This window comes from Tuber melanosporum (genome assembly GCF_000151645.1).
Source record: "Tuber melanosporum whole genome shotgun sequence assembly, scaffold_37, strain Mel28".
Lineage (NCBI taxonomy): Eukaryota > Fungi > Ascomycota > Pezizomycetes > Pezizales > Tuberaceae > Tuber > Tuber melanosporum.
The window spans coordinates 689,789-702,018 of NW_003299052.1; the positions used below are offsets into that span (position 1 = coordinate 689,789).

A 12,230-nucleotide genomic window follows, 5' to 3' on the forward strand; every position below is an offset into this window, starting at 1 on the left:
GCTTGTGTAAGTCATTTCATAAGATATGTTGTATGGGGTGTAGTCTCATTGTTGGGTGCTGCCTATGGCTAGAAAATGGACTGAGTTATGGCAGTATCCTGCTCTCATTTGAATTCGGAAGGATGAGGTTAATTCATCCAAATTTGATCTGATATCTTGTTCATCCTGAATGAGAGATCCTCTTATTGGCTCTATAGGTTCTTTATCTTTTTCTGAGGTTACATCGAGGTGTTGGCAATGTTCACAAATTGTTGGTTGTATAACACAGATTACATTTTTATTGTTGTATACATGCAAGTATTCGCAAAATGCTGGTCATGAATTTATTTAGGAAGATGAGAATCGAGAAACTGGCTGTGGAGAGTACAGATCGTATACTGCTACTTCAAGTTGCTCAAAATCTTGGTATCTTCTTAGAGCAATATTTCCGAAAGTAAGGAGAGATTAGGCTGCTTCATTAGCAGCATTGATTAATATTTATTCTTTATCTTCTCCACAGGTAATACCTTATCTGGTACTTCTGGAGCCCTCACTGGAGGTACCGAAGAGTCGCTGTGAGTTATGGTTAAACTTAATTTTGGTCTAGTGTAAGGGACAGGTATTAGTATAACAGTGGGAGCAATGGAGAATGCTTTGTTTAAGCTTATAAGAAGGTGTACTGAGGAGACTGCAATCGTCTTTCCCTTCATCATTGATATTTCTTTCTCCTTTTTGTTTCTGCTAAAGCATACATGGTATAGTAGAAAGAAGTGGAGGAAGAGGTTGCACTGGCTGGAGCTATTGGCGGTTTTTGTTCATATGTTGTGTCTTTTAGTCTATCTTCACTTTGTCTAATATAGTCATGGACAAGAGGAGAATCTAGGAGTGATTGATTTTCATAAATGTAGGAAAAAGCATTAGCTAAATAATTAGTTCTTCTAGTAATATAGATGATTTTAGTATCCTATTTATTGAGTTTTGCTATTCCTCGCGTTTTACTTTATCTAGGGATCTTGTTGACTTTCAGATTAGTGAGGAGTTGGTTATCGGTAATAATGATAAAGGTATCGCCTATCAGGATGTGATTGAAGGCGGTAAGAGTATCGATCACTGCAAGAGCTTTCTTGTCAGTGGTGCTATAGTTCATCTGTGAATTAGTAAACTTTCTACTGTCTAATACTGCTGGTCTTGCCAATTCATGTGAAGGTCCTCATCCAATCCATACTCTATTTCTAACATTAGATGTATCAGTAATCAGCCATATTGGTTCTGCTTTACTGTAGTTGATAAGCTGTATAACATTAGCAGTTTTAATCAACTGCTTAATGCTGTTAAAGGCCTGATCATGGGTAGAAGTCACAAAGAATTCTGCATTATGGGTAAGGTCCAGCAGTGGTGTAGATCAGTGACATAATGCAGTAGAAACTGGGAGATATAGTTGACAAGTTCTAGGAATTGCATGAGTTCTTTCTGATTCTGGAATATAGTCGATTCCGTTAAACAAGATATTTTTCTACAGGCTGCCTGTATTTCTTTATTGTCTATTTCATACTATTCGATATCAAGACTATCGGTAAAAAAGATGTATTTGTTTTCGCTACCCCAGAATTTGTCTTCTTTTAGCTTGGTATATACGAACCTGATATAGTATGTATGCTATTCCTCAGACTTTGAGTAGACGAGAATATTGTCAATGTACACCCATACAAAGTAGTCCAGGTACAAGCTTAGCAGGTTTTCCGTAATCTGCAGGAAGGTGAAAAGGCGTATTCATGTTACCTTGCAATATAATTCGGCTGATGAAACTTCCATAAAAGGTTTTAAAACTGTTCTAGTACTTAATTTCCTCATCCAGTCTAGTATAGAAATATACATCACTCAGGTTTATTTTTCGTTCGAATCTGTCCTATCCAACTGTATTCAGGATCTGGGTTTGATTAGGGATAGAAGCACTGGTGATAAACCTATTCTCATTCAGTAATTCGAGATCAATCAAGGGGCAGATTCTTTTGCTATTTGCTTTGAGACGGACAAATATTGGTACAGCACCTGGCAATTCTGCTAGGTAGAATATTTATCTCCTCTTGTTTTAGTTTATCCAATTGCACAGCTAGTTTTTGTATGCATCAAGGATGGAGTAAATTGGTTGGTTTCCCCAATTTGAGCGATCCTGTAGGTGGATATGGATGTTAACTTTCCTCCTATATGGTAGTTCTTCTAGAATTTAGTCTGGAAAAATATTAGAATATTTAACTAACAAGTATTACGTAGTTGCTTCACATGCAGCAGCTCAGTTTTCTCTGCTTGTTGGTTTACAGGAGACTTTTACATTCTGTTCTGAAAACTGCACACTGCGGACTCTCCACATTTGATTTTAGCTTTGTGGTAATTTAGGAATAGCATACCAATCAGGGTATTGTATTTGGCTAGTTTTGCTACTGGTATTTCTTGTAGTAGTATAGTGGTGGATCTAAGCTGAATAGTTGTGCTACAAGTTCTAGGGCTAGTAGGTCGTAATTTCTTTACTACCAGATTGACTGATATGTATTGGCAAAGGTCTTGGGTTGGGAGTTTAAGAGCTGGTGATGAAAGTATTACTAATCATATTCCTTCCAAGTATACCAGTATCGAACTGAGTATAGGCCCTCTTGCAATTAATCAGAATAGTATCTTCTAGGGCAAGGTGGAGTTTGAATATTAATGGTGGTCAGATACGGTTACATTTTACATCAATATATTCAATGTAGATCTATTCATATCTACTGGATTAGATGTCATCACTATCAGTTCTGATATTATTGGCCAATAACACCTATTTGATAGCTTTTCCTTTACCCTTGTTCATAGGACAATCTTTTGCCACATGTCCGGTTTCTCTGCATTCAAATATTCACTTATCTGACGTCCTGGTTCTTTTGTTGATTTAGTTTCGTTCTATAATTGATCGAGGTCAATCTTCATTGAAGTTATTAGAGGCCCTATACCAGAGTTGCCTATTATTACTAGATAAAGTGTGGTTTTTGTATGACTCAGTTTCGTGGAGTATGACATTTTTCTATTCTGCTCTTGCGATTATTATTGCCATGCTACTGCTATCTTTTTTGAGTGGTTCAACTTCATAACAGAGAGTAGGGTACATGGCAATGTAGAACTATCGCTTTAGGATATACTCCGAGATGCTTTCTGTCTTCATCTGATCTTTGTATATCAGGAGGTCTATTGTTATATTTGTAATTCTTTTCACATGTGATCCATTGACTTGATGAAGCTTATTGAGTTTCTTGTTCAATACATCCTTTGTAATGGAAGATTGGAATTGTTTCTTGAGGTAGTTGAGTACTGTAAATTCTTTCACCTGTGGGTTTCCTCCATATTCCTTATAGCATTAGTGGTATATGTCTATTACTTTTCCTTCACAGAATGATCCTAGATATAAACCGGTTGGAGGCTTTTCCACATCTACCTTTTTCAAGACAAGGTAGTGTTTAAGCTCAGTTGCCCATTGATCAAATACCTCAGATTTGAGATCTGTCCATTCTCCTGTGAATTTTGGTAGTAGGTGGAGCTTGAGTTTAGGTATGTTAGGTATTTCATTTTCTTGTTGACTATCTTCAGAGTGTGATCTTAAATGTCCTCTTCTTCAAAGTCTTCTTACTGCACTAGCCAAATGGGATTCACTACTAGAGTCGGAAGCATCTGGAAGTCAAGGTACAGGATTATTTGCCTGAGTAGGTGGGAATTCACTTGAAGGCCATGATATTTTTGTACTTGAGGGTTGTTCTAGTTCTTGCCTTGCTTGGTTGTATCCTTGATGCCTTGTAGGCTTGTCACTTTCTTAGACCTTAGCAGAGCACTTGAGTTGTTTCTTTCTTCTAAGGTCTGGCCATAGGATCTGCTTCCCACTCTGAGTCACCAATAGCTCTATGTTGGTATTGAGATAAAGCTGAATGTACTATGATTCTGCTGCTTCTCTCTGCTAGCGTTCTGCAGTGGATGTTGGTGGGTTAATCAGGCCTAAGTCTGGTGACAGGTTTCTAATCAGTTGCTGAAGTAAACAAAATGTAATATGTTGACAATGTCCTAATTACGTTTTAGGATAAGATACTATAGTTGACAGGTGGCCTGATTTACCTGAGAGGAAGCAAGAGCTGCAAACTAAAAAAAAAGCTTTAAAGATGGACTGGGAAAACTAAAACGTAAATGTTCAACAAAGTATGTTGAAATACTTTCTATCAAAGTCTGTCTTTTCCATTATAGAATTAGGCAGTCTTTAAATACACAAATCTGTTCATATTTAACATGAGCAAAACTATTTAAAGGTATCAAGCTATACACTTTAATAAAACCATTTAAGTATCAAAACAATACTTAAAACAAAACTGAAAACAAAACCAAGTATCAAATGATACTTAAAACAAATCAGGTATCAGAGCGATACTTAAAATGAAACATAAAACAAAACACAAAGCTCCTAACTGAGTACCTGTACCAATTACAATTTTCGAAAAGAGACTTATAGCGGAGTTGAATATCATCCAAATATTCAATATGTTCTGTTGCTTCTTTATTGGTTTCACCTTTTTTCCTTTAAATATGTTGCTTTCTCATATTTTTATTTCTTTACTTTAGTTTAATTTGTAGTTTAATATTATAAAATAAACTTTAAAATTACTAACCTTATGCTATATAATAAGTTTTTCCATTTGGTTCTTACAAGAAGACCTGGACCAACATATTCCAAACAGAGCAAGATTTTGAGAACTTTCCTCTCAAGGGCTTTTCTTGCGACCAATCTTACTTAAAATTAGATTATCTTCTTGTACTTGACCTGTAAGAGCTCAATCTTCCCATGGCTGCCAGGCCCCACCATATTTTCGCTTTCCCGGCAGTGGTGTTAATTGGTCTGTTTGCCAAGATTCTGTTTTCCTCAGTGTGCATCATTAGCTGATTTAAATCTCTTAAAATCGCAATGCATATGATGGAAACAAACCTGCTTCTTGTAATTGCATTGGAATCATGACTAGTTGTTAAAGAATATATTTAGAAGGCAATTATGTTGTAAATTATAGCTATATATGCATCGTTGTTATGCCTTAAACTCATGTCCTGTTGTTACATCATCTATACTTAATTGCATCTACCGCAAAGTCTAACTAAGGTCCGGCTCCAACTATTGAGCACTTTGGCATACAGGGATTCTGGATACATATACCGCCATGTCTCTATTATGGGAAATCTCCTATTGTAAGATATTTGGAGACATTTTTCAGAGAACATGTAATATTTGAGATTTTAGCCGACAAAATAATAGCCATATGATAGAGGCACGGTACAAATATCAACTCATTCTAGGGCTAGGCAAGATACTGTACTAGTACTCATACATGTAACTTCAACTTTTTTTCCTCCTAGCACTCTTTTGGAACATTGCCAACCATCAGCTAGGGTTGTGATTACACTCCAAGTGGGTGGGAGGCATTGTACAAGTACAGTACCGGTACCGTACTGTACTCACGCGTCTTTGCCAAGAAAAATGCTGTGAGCCGAAAATGGGGTGGTAATGTCATGAACGTGGCTTAGCGAGGAAAGGGTTTTTCAAGTGACACATGGTTATGAGTCACAGGTATGTTATTGTTTCATGCATATGACCTATTCGAGTTATATGATTAGTTATGTGTAGGATTTGTGATGCTTTCACACATGGCTCAAGTATGAGTCATGGGACATGCGCCTGACGAGTATGCCTTACGAGTGTGCCTTACGGGCAAGCCTTGCGCATATGATTTATGTTTCGCACATGACCTCATTATGATGTCATGGGTTTCGTGCACATGACTCAGTCGAGTTATATGACTTGTTTATTGCGTTATGATTGGTTTATGAGTTTCACACATGACCTCGCTATGAGGTCATGGGTTTTGAGCATGTGATCACTTTCGTCATATGACTAGTTTGTTATGATTTAGTTTCGCACATGTGACCACTTTAGGTCACATGACTAAAGGCGGGAAGAACACTATATAAGGAGGCCGATGCGGCCGAGGACGATAGGTTCTTCACGCTTTGTTCTAAGTACTTTTCCTACTTATTACTTTAACGAATATAAAATACCTTTACGATCTTTATCTTTATTGTAACAATATCATTACGACAAGAAGCGCTCGTCACGAAGACGAGTTAGAGAAAGCTTACGATAGGCATTTCCGATAGAAGACAAAGGTCTTGTACTATCGGTAACGTAGGCAGAGGCCTAGAGCTATCACAAGACAAAGAAAAGACGAAAGACAGGAAGAGAAGTATCGTTCCCCGTCGCCAAGCACTAACTATCCAAAGAGGGATTGTTACAGGTAAACTATGACGACAAGGTACTATAGATAAGAAACAACCAGGAGTAGAGCTATACATCAACCATATCATCCATGATTATATCAAACCAAGCACCTTATTCCACTACAAAAATGCTGAGTGGAGAAAGCCTGTCAATTCCAATCCGAAGTGCAATTGTTATGCTAATTCAAGTAGGAGGAATGAGTTATTTTGATGTCTATGAGGCTCTGAATTCACGGATTTCACTAAATACAATAAAAGGAACATGGCTCCGAGTAATAGTAAGTAGGAAAGATAAGCATTTAAGTATGGTCTATACTAATCAGTGAATATAAAAGAGGAAATCAGAGAGTCGAGATATCTTTCACCTGCTCGAAAATCTTCACGATCAAATTCGACCCGAGGCAGCTGTTCCGCGAAAGATTCACGCTGGATCTGCTACCTCCGAACGATTACGAGATCTTGCCTTATGTGATGAGGAACATTGGTAAAAGACCTACCTACAAATTGCAGCAGAGGCTGAGGTTAACATTTCCAAATCATATGCTTATAAGATAATGAAGGAGCATCATGATTTGGGCCACTTTGAACCACGATGAAAGCCAAAACTACAGCTCAAAGACTGGCATGCCTGGGTTGTACTGGCTGATTGGGCGCTCACGAAATCTTTAGAATGCTTTGCTTTTACAGATGAAAGCTGAATTGAAATAGGAGGTACATGTGGACAGCAGAAAATCACTCAACCTTAAAACTCGAATCCCTATGACTATGTTGTCGTGTTTCATAAACTAGTCTTTTCACTTATGCTTTCAGCTTGTGTTACTATGGGCTACAAGGGTAGACTCTATATTTGGGAGAAGGAGAGTGCGGAGGAGCGAGTGGAGAATAATATGGAACTAGAAAAATAAAACCAAGCCAAGTGGGAGAGAGTGGCTGATAAGAGGAGGAAGGCAGTAGTACCAAGTACTATTGAATATGAAGAACTAGAGGAAAAGAATGCAAAAATCCCAGAGTACAACCGGGTTAAAAAACCTACAGCACCATGCAAAAGACCAAGACGTCCTGAGTGGGAGTTTGGAGAAGAGGTACCAGCTAGGAGTGCTGGAGAGGGATTTGATTGGTTTATATACAGGAAAGAAGTCTTACATCCACTGGTGTATCCATTTCTAAGTAAGGTTCAAGAAGAGAAAAAAGTGGATATCTGGCTTATTGAGGATAATGCCGGCAACCACACACAGGCTGCAAGAATAGATGCTGAAGAAGCATCTAAGTTCAGAATCAAACGAATTCTCCATAAAGATTTACCTATCGATAGACTCCCTTAGTGGCCCACCAACTCCCCCAATATCAATAAGATAGAGCCACTTTAGCGATATCTTAAAGATCATCTTGCCAAGTACCCATGCCCAAAGGGCCAGTCACGCAGTGAAATTGATCGATTTAGACGAATCATTCATGACAAATGGGATACAATACCACAGCAGGTTATTGATCTCCATTGCTGAAAATTTCATACAAATCTCAGGCAACTCAAAGAAAACAGTGGAAAAAACAACTTTGATGCCTAGTCTGCTAGTTACTCCCCAAGTATTACAAGGTACTGTTTCCTCAAATTCTTAGAAGGCATTGATAAAGTTATCTGATTAGCACAGCGTTATAGTACGAGATACCGGCCGAGGAGCAAGAAAGCACGGTATGAAAGAGTGCGAGCACAAGCCCAGGGGGATGCTGTCTGCTTTCCGCTCAGGACTGGCTATACTTGCACAGCCAAGTGAGCCGGGTGTGTGTTTTTATAGTATGCTATGGCCGGGGCAGGATACATGGGAGTGGATTGTTGTTTTTCATATTTCCTACTGCTAGGCATAGAACATGGGTTTTTTTGGTTTTGTCAATGTACTTTGCCAGTACCTGTAGGTATCAAGTGTCCGTGATCTGGTTTGGTATTGGTTTAAAACTCTTTAAAAAATGCAGTGCAACATGTGAGTGTTTAAGATGTATGTTACTTTGCGACATGTATTGAAAACCCCCTGTTTTCGGCTCACGGCGTTTTTCTTGGCAAAGACGCGTGAGTACTTGAGCAATAAATAGAACGCAAACTTCAGCTGGTTAGGAGCATTCAGGTGAGTTAATCCGAGAGAGCTACTGGTTTTACACAGTGGCGGCTTTCAGCCCGGAGAAACCACAAAAACACGAGAACAATCGAACACCAGCGAATGATGTCCCAGTTGAATGGTCGAACGCGAGGACAACAAATAATATACAATCACCAAACAGGGAAATAGCTACTGTGATTATCTAGCAAAAAAGCGTATAGTGAACAGCGTATGGTGAGCGACTCACAAAATAGTGGGATTCTAGAATAAATCTAAATGATGCTTAGTCAGACTAAGGAAAATGTTGATCGCTAACATGCGACTTACGAGTAGGGTGGATAGGTTCTCTACCCCACGCGGCACCATTTGCTCAACAACACTCGCGTGCGCGACTCTACTAGCTAGACGGGAACGCAAAATACGGTAGTATATATCATTTACGATAAAATTATCCACATAGTCTTCCGCCGCTCGTCACACATGTGCTCTCTGTTCCACATGCATCCCCGCAACCCCCCCATTTCTCACGCGCTCTGGCTAACAAGAAGAAAGAACAGCTTCTCAAAGGCTCCCGTGGTTTGTAGCCGCCACCGCACTGCTCTCTGTCTCTCTTACACTCACGCGTCCCTTGTACTGGGCGGAACTTGAGCGGATAGCGCCGCACTGGCTGGGCTCTTTGAACCGCTACCGTCGGTATCCTACTGGCCGGACACTATGAAAGGCTTCTGCCGGGTGCTTGTTCAATGCCCCCAAGAATTTACGAGGCGACTGGCGGATCTCAGCAAGCGAAAACCACCCCTGGCTGTTCCGATTATTGGGTCCCCACCGTCAGACTTGCTAGAAGCGCAGAATTCCTACCGCTCGCTTGTGATGGAGGGATTGCGGCATAAAACCCTTTGAGATGAGCATGAAACAGTAGCAGTAGGGTGGTTTTACTGAGTATATATTCCCAATTATATCTTCCTCCCTCTCCTTCCTCCCCATATCGCAGCCCTACCACCTAACACCCCTCCTTATCCTCTACCACCGTATAGAACATCCGGTTGCCTATACCCCCCCCCTCCAATTAACTACAGCTACAAGCCCTAATCCTAGCCTAGGTTCTGTATGAAAAAGAAAGACAAAAAAAGGTACATCTAAGCTTCCTCTTCCCCCTTTAGCAATTCACACTAACACACTACATAGCACTTCACGGCCACTGGCAAAAAAATGGAAAACCTCTGCTCCCGTAGTGAGTCAATTCGAGAGATGGGAATCGAGATCGGGGAACTACGGAATGGCCCCGCAAGGTCGGCGAGGGATGAGAGGTACAGGAGGTGTAGATCGAGGGTGGAATAACCGCTTCTTGTGGTGGTAGTAGTGGTGGCATACCCAATTAAGCAACAGTAGCAACAAGGAGCAGGACGGTTGGGCGTCATGGAAGTTCACAGGAGTCCAGGGCCGCGGAGAAATTTGTGGCCAGGGCCGAGTCCAGGTGTTATGGGAGGGACAGGAGTTGAAGGGGGCGGAAGCCGCAGTCGTCTCACACAGTGGAGATAGTTTCTTGATAGTGGTTGGGGGCTTATGTGGTTGGACGGGTGAAAATGTTATAGCGTGACCAAAGGAAGTGAGCTGGGGATTTAATCGTCGAAGTTGATTCTCGTATCAAACACCGGCCATAAATTATCCAGAGAAGTGGATTACCCTCTAAACTCTGCCGCTATGATACTTGTCCGGCTAAGGCTGAGGAGGGCGGGAGACACCCACCTATTATCATACCCGCGCCAGGTCTATACTAGTGAGTTTCCCCCAAGTGCCATTTTACCATTCTGGATGGGAAATTGTCGCGATAGTTTAACTTGGCCCGTCTGGTTACCTCACCAGCCCTTTATTTCGAGCCCGATCATAAAGGTCTGCGGTAGAAACGCTATCTTTCCTTGGAGTGGCATGTCTGGTTTGACTCCAAAACATGGTAATCAATTTGCAATGACGGGGCCAAAAACACCTTAGGATTGTGAGTTCTGGCCCGGCCATCGAGGCAACGTATGTTTTAAGTAGCTATGACTCCGGAGCAGGAAAACTACGATCGCTGAGATCACAAACTATCACTCAGCTGAAACGAAACGCCAAGACAAAGATTAAAAGAGGGGTAAGATGATTTTTCTCCTGTTCTTTTCTCTCTCTCAAAGACACTCTCGCACTCATCAACTCGCTTGCTCAACTCAACTAACACATGAGGAAAAGACAGGTGTATAAATAAACGATGATTGGGCCTCTCATTTTCCCACCGGACTCCACACATCCATCGCGATCCCCGCTCATCCGCTCAAGTTTCCCTTTCCTCGGCTTGTTCCCATCGCTAACAAAAGAAAGGGCAAAAGAACAGGCGCTACGAAGAGCTCTCCCGCTGCCGTGCTACTTCTGTCGCCGACATCACTTCCGCTGCCGCATTTCTTCTGTACGTACAAATGAAATACAGGCCCAACAAAGACGCTCCCGTTTCCTCCCATGCTCCCTCTACATCCTGCTCTCCTACTACCTTCCTTACTCCCGCCGCCATACGCCGTACTTCTCCGACAGATATGATAGGGCAAATCGGTGAATGGGTGAACGAATAACAAAGGACCGGTGATACGGTCGATCGATCGGGCGTGCGGGCGGACTAATCGCTGGGCGGAAGGGCGGAAATTCTGCAGATAAACTGACAAGAGAATAGGTAGACAGGCGAGCAAACGGACGAGCGAATAAATAAACGGACGGACAGACCATTGGGCGGGTGAACGAGCGAACAAACAAGCGGGCAGATAATCGGGTGGACGTACGATAAGAATAATGGGGTGGAATATCAGATATGCTGCTTTTCCGGCCATCGAGCATCTTCTGAACATGTCGAGCATGTTATAAACGTGTCAGGCAAGTTCTGAGCATGCTGGGTGAGTTGTGAGCATGCCGAGCAGCATTTCCAACAAAGAAAATACAGCGCAGAACCTAGTTCAGCCGTCCCTCACCCCCCCGTAGTCCACCTCCGTCTCTCTGACGAAACCGCATAACTTCGTTTCCCACTATCGAGCAGATTGCCGAATTCGTTCTGCCGTCAGGTCCTCGCGTCTCGGTGGCGCGTCGCCGGGCAATTGGAGACACTGTCTAAATCTCCCACGGTCATCCTAAACGGTAATACATGGGTAGTGGTGGGCCCATTCTAGCGGCATATATCGCGTTCATATCGCCTACCAAACATGAGTGCAAATGTCGTGATTTTGCATCATCGCACTCGCCAACAGGAAGGATGCAGAGGATTGAAAAGAGCCGAAAACATCGCACCCGCAAATAGGATAGATGATGCCAAACTCTGGCTGCAGGTCCTCAGCCGTTAGTACTGACAATCATTTTAGAAAGCCAACTGGTAGTAGGACTGAAACGGAGACGAAACAGCGAAACGAAACGCCAATGACTAAAAGTGCTATGAAAAACTCTACACAACCAAAAGTGGAGATGTTCACACTCTTGCTCTACAACTCCCTCGACAACTTGCTTTATTTCACAACTCTCTCTCTTGCTCGCTGGCTTGCTCGCACTCCACAACACATCCGGAAAAGACAAGGGTATAAATAACAAAAAATCGCCTCCGGTCCTTTCACTGATCGCCGCATATCTTTAACACCTTCTACACTCGTCCAGCTAAGTCTTCCTTTCCTCTGCATATTCCCTGCTAACAAACAATTACAGACCTAACGACGACCGGTCCAATTTGCCTTCCGCGCTCCAATTATCCTTCCATGCTCCCATTGCCTTTCGCCCTCTTATTGCCTTCCGTGCTACCATACCAACAAAAGAAACACAGACCCCATAAAG

The 12,230-nt window shown here is 41.8% G+C and overlaps 1 protein-coding gene; it reads left to right on the top strand.

The window, feature by feature from the left end:
- The first annotated feature begins 8,558 nt into the window (after positions 1 to 8,558).
- Positions 8,559 to 10,037, top strand: GSTUM_00007584001 (uncharacterized protein). XM_002839530.2 has 5 exons: positions 8,559 to 8,633; positions 8,733 to 8,822; positions 8,952 to 9,338; positions 9,500 to 9,529; positions 9,585 to 10,037. Exons 4-5 carry the CDS (start codon positions 9,507 to 9,509, stop codon positions 9,754 to 9,756), a joined length of 195 nt encoding a protein of 64 aa, XP_002839576.1. The 5' UTR covers positions 8,559 to 8,633; positions 8,733 to 8,822; positions 8,952 to 9,338; positions 9,500 to 9,506; the 3' UTR covers positions 9,757 to 10,037.
- Positions 10,038 to 12,230: the final 2,193 nt, after the last annotated feature.

Bases quoted from the DNA above. Each gene is read 5' to 3' on its own strand.
- GSTUM_00007584001 (XM_002839530.2), top strand. From the start codon at position 9,507: ATGAAAAAGAAAGACAAAAAAAG. The intron at 9,530-9,584 runs GTACATCTAAGC...CACACTACATAG, and splicing joins AAAAAGAAAGACAAAAAAAG to CACTTCACGGCCACTGGCAA.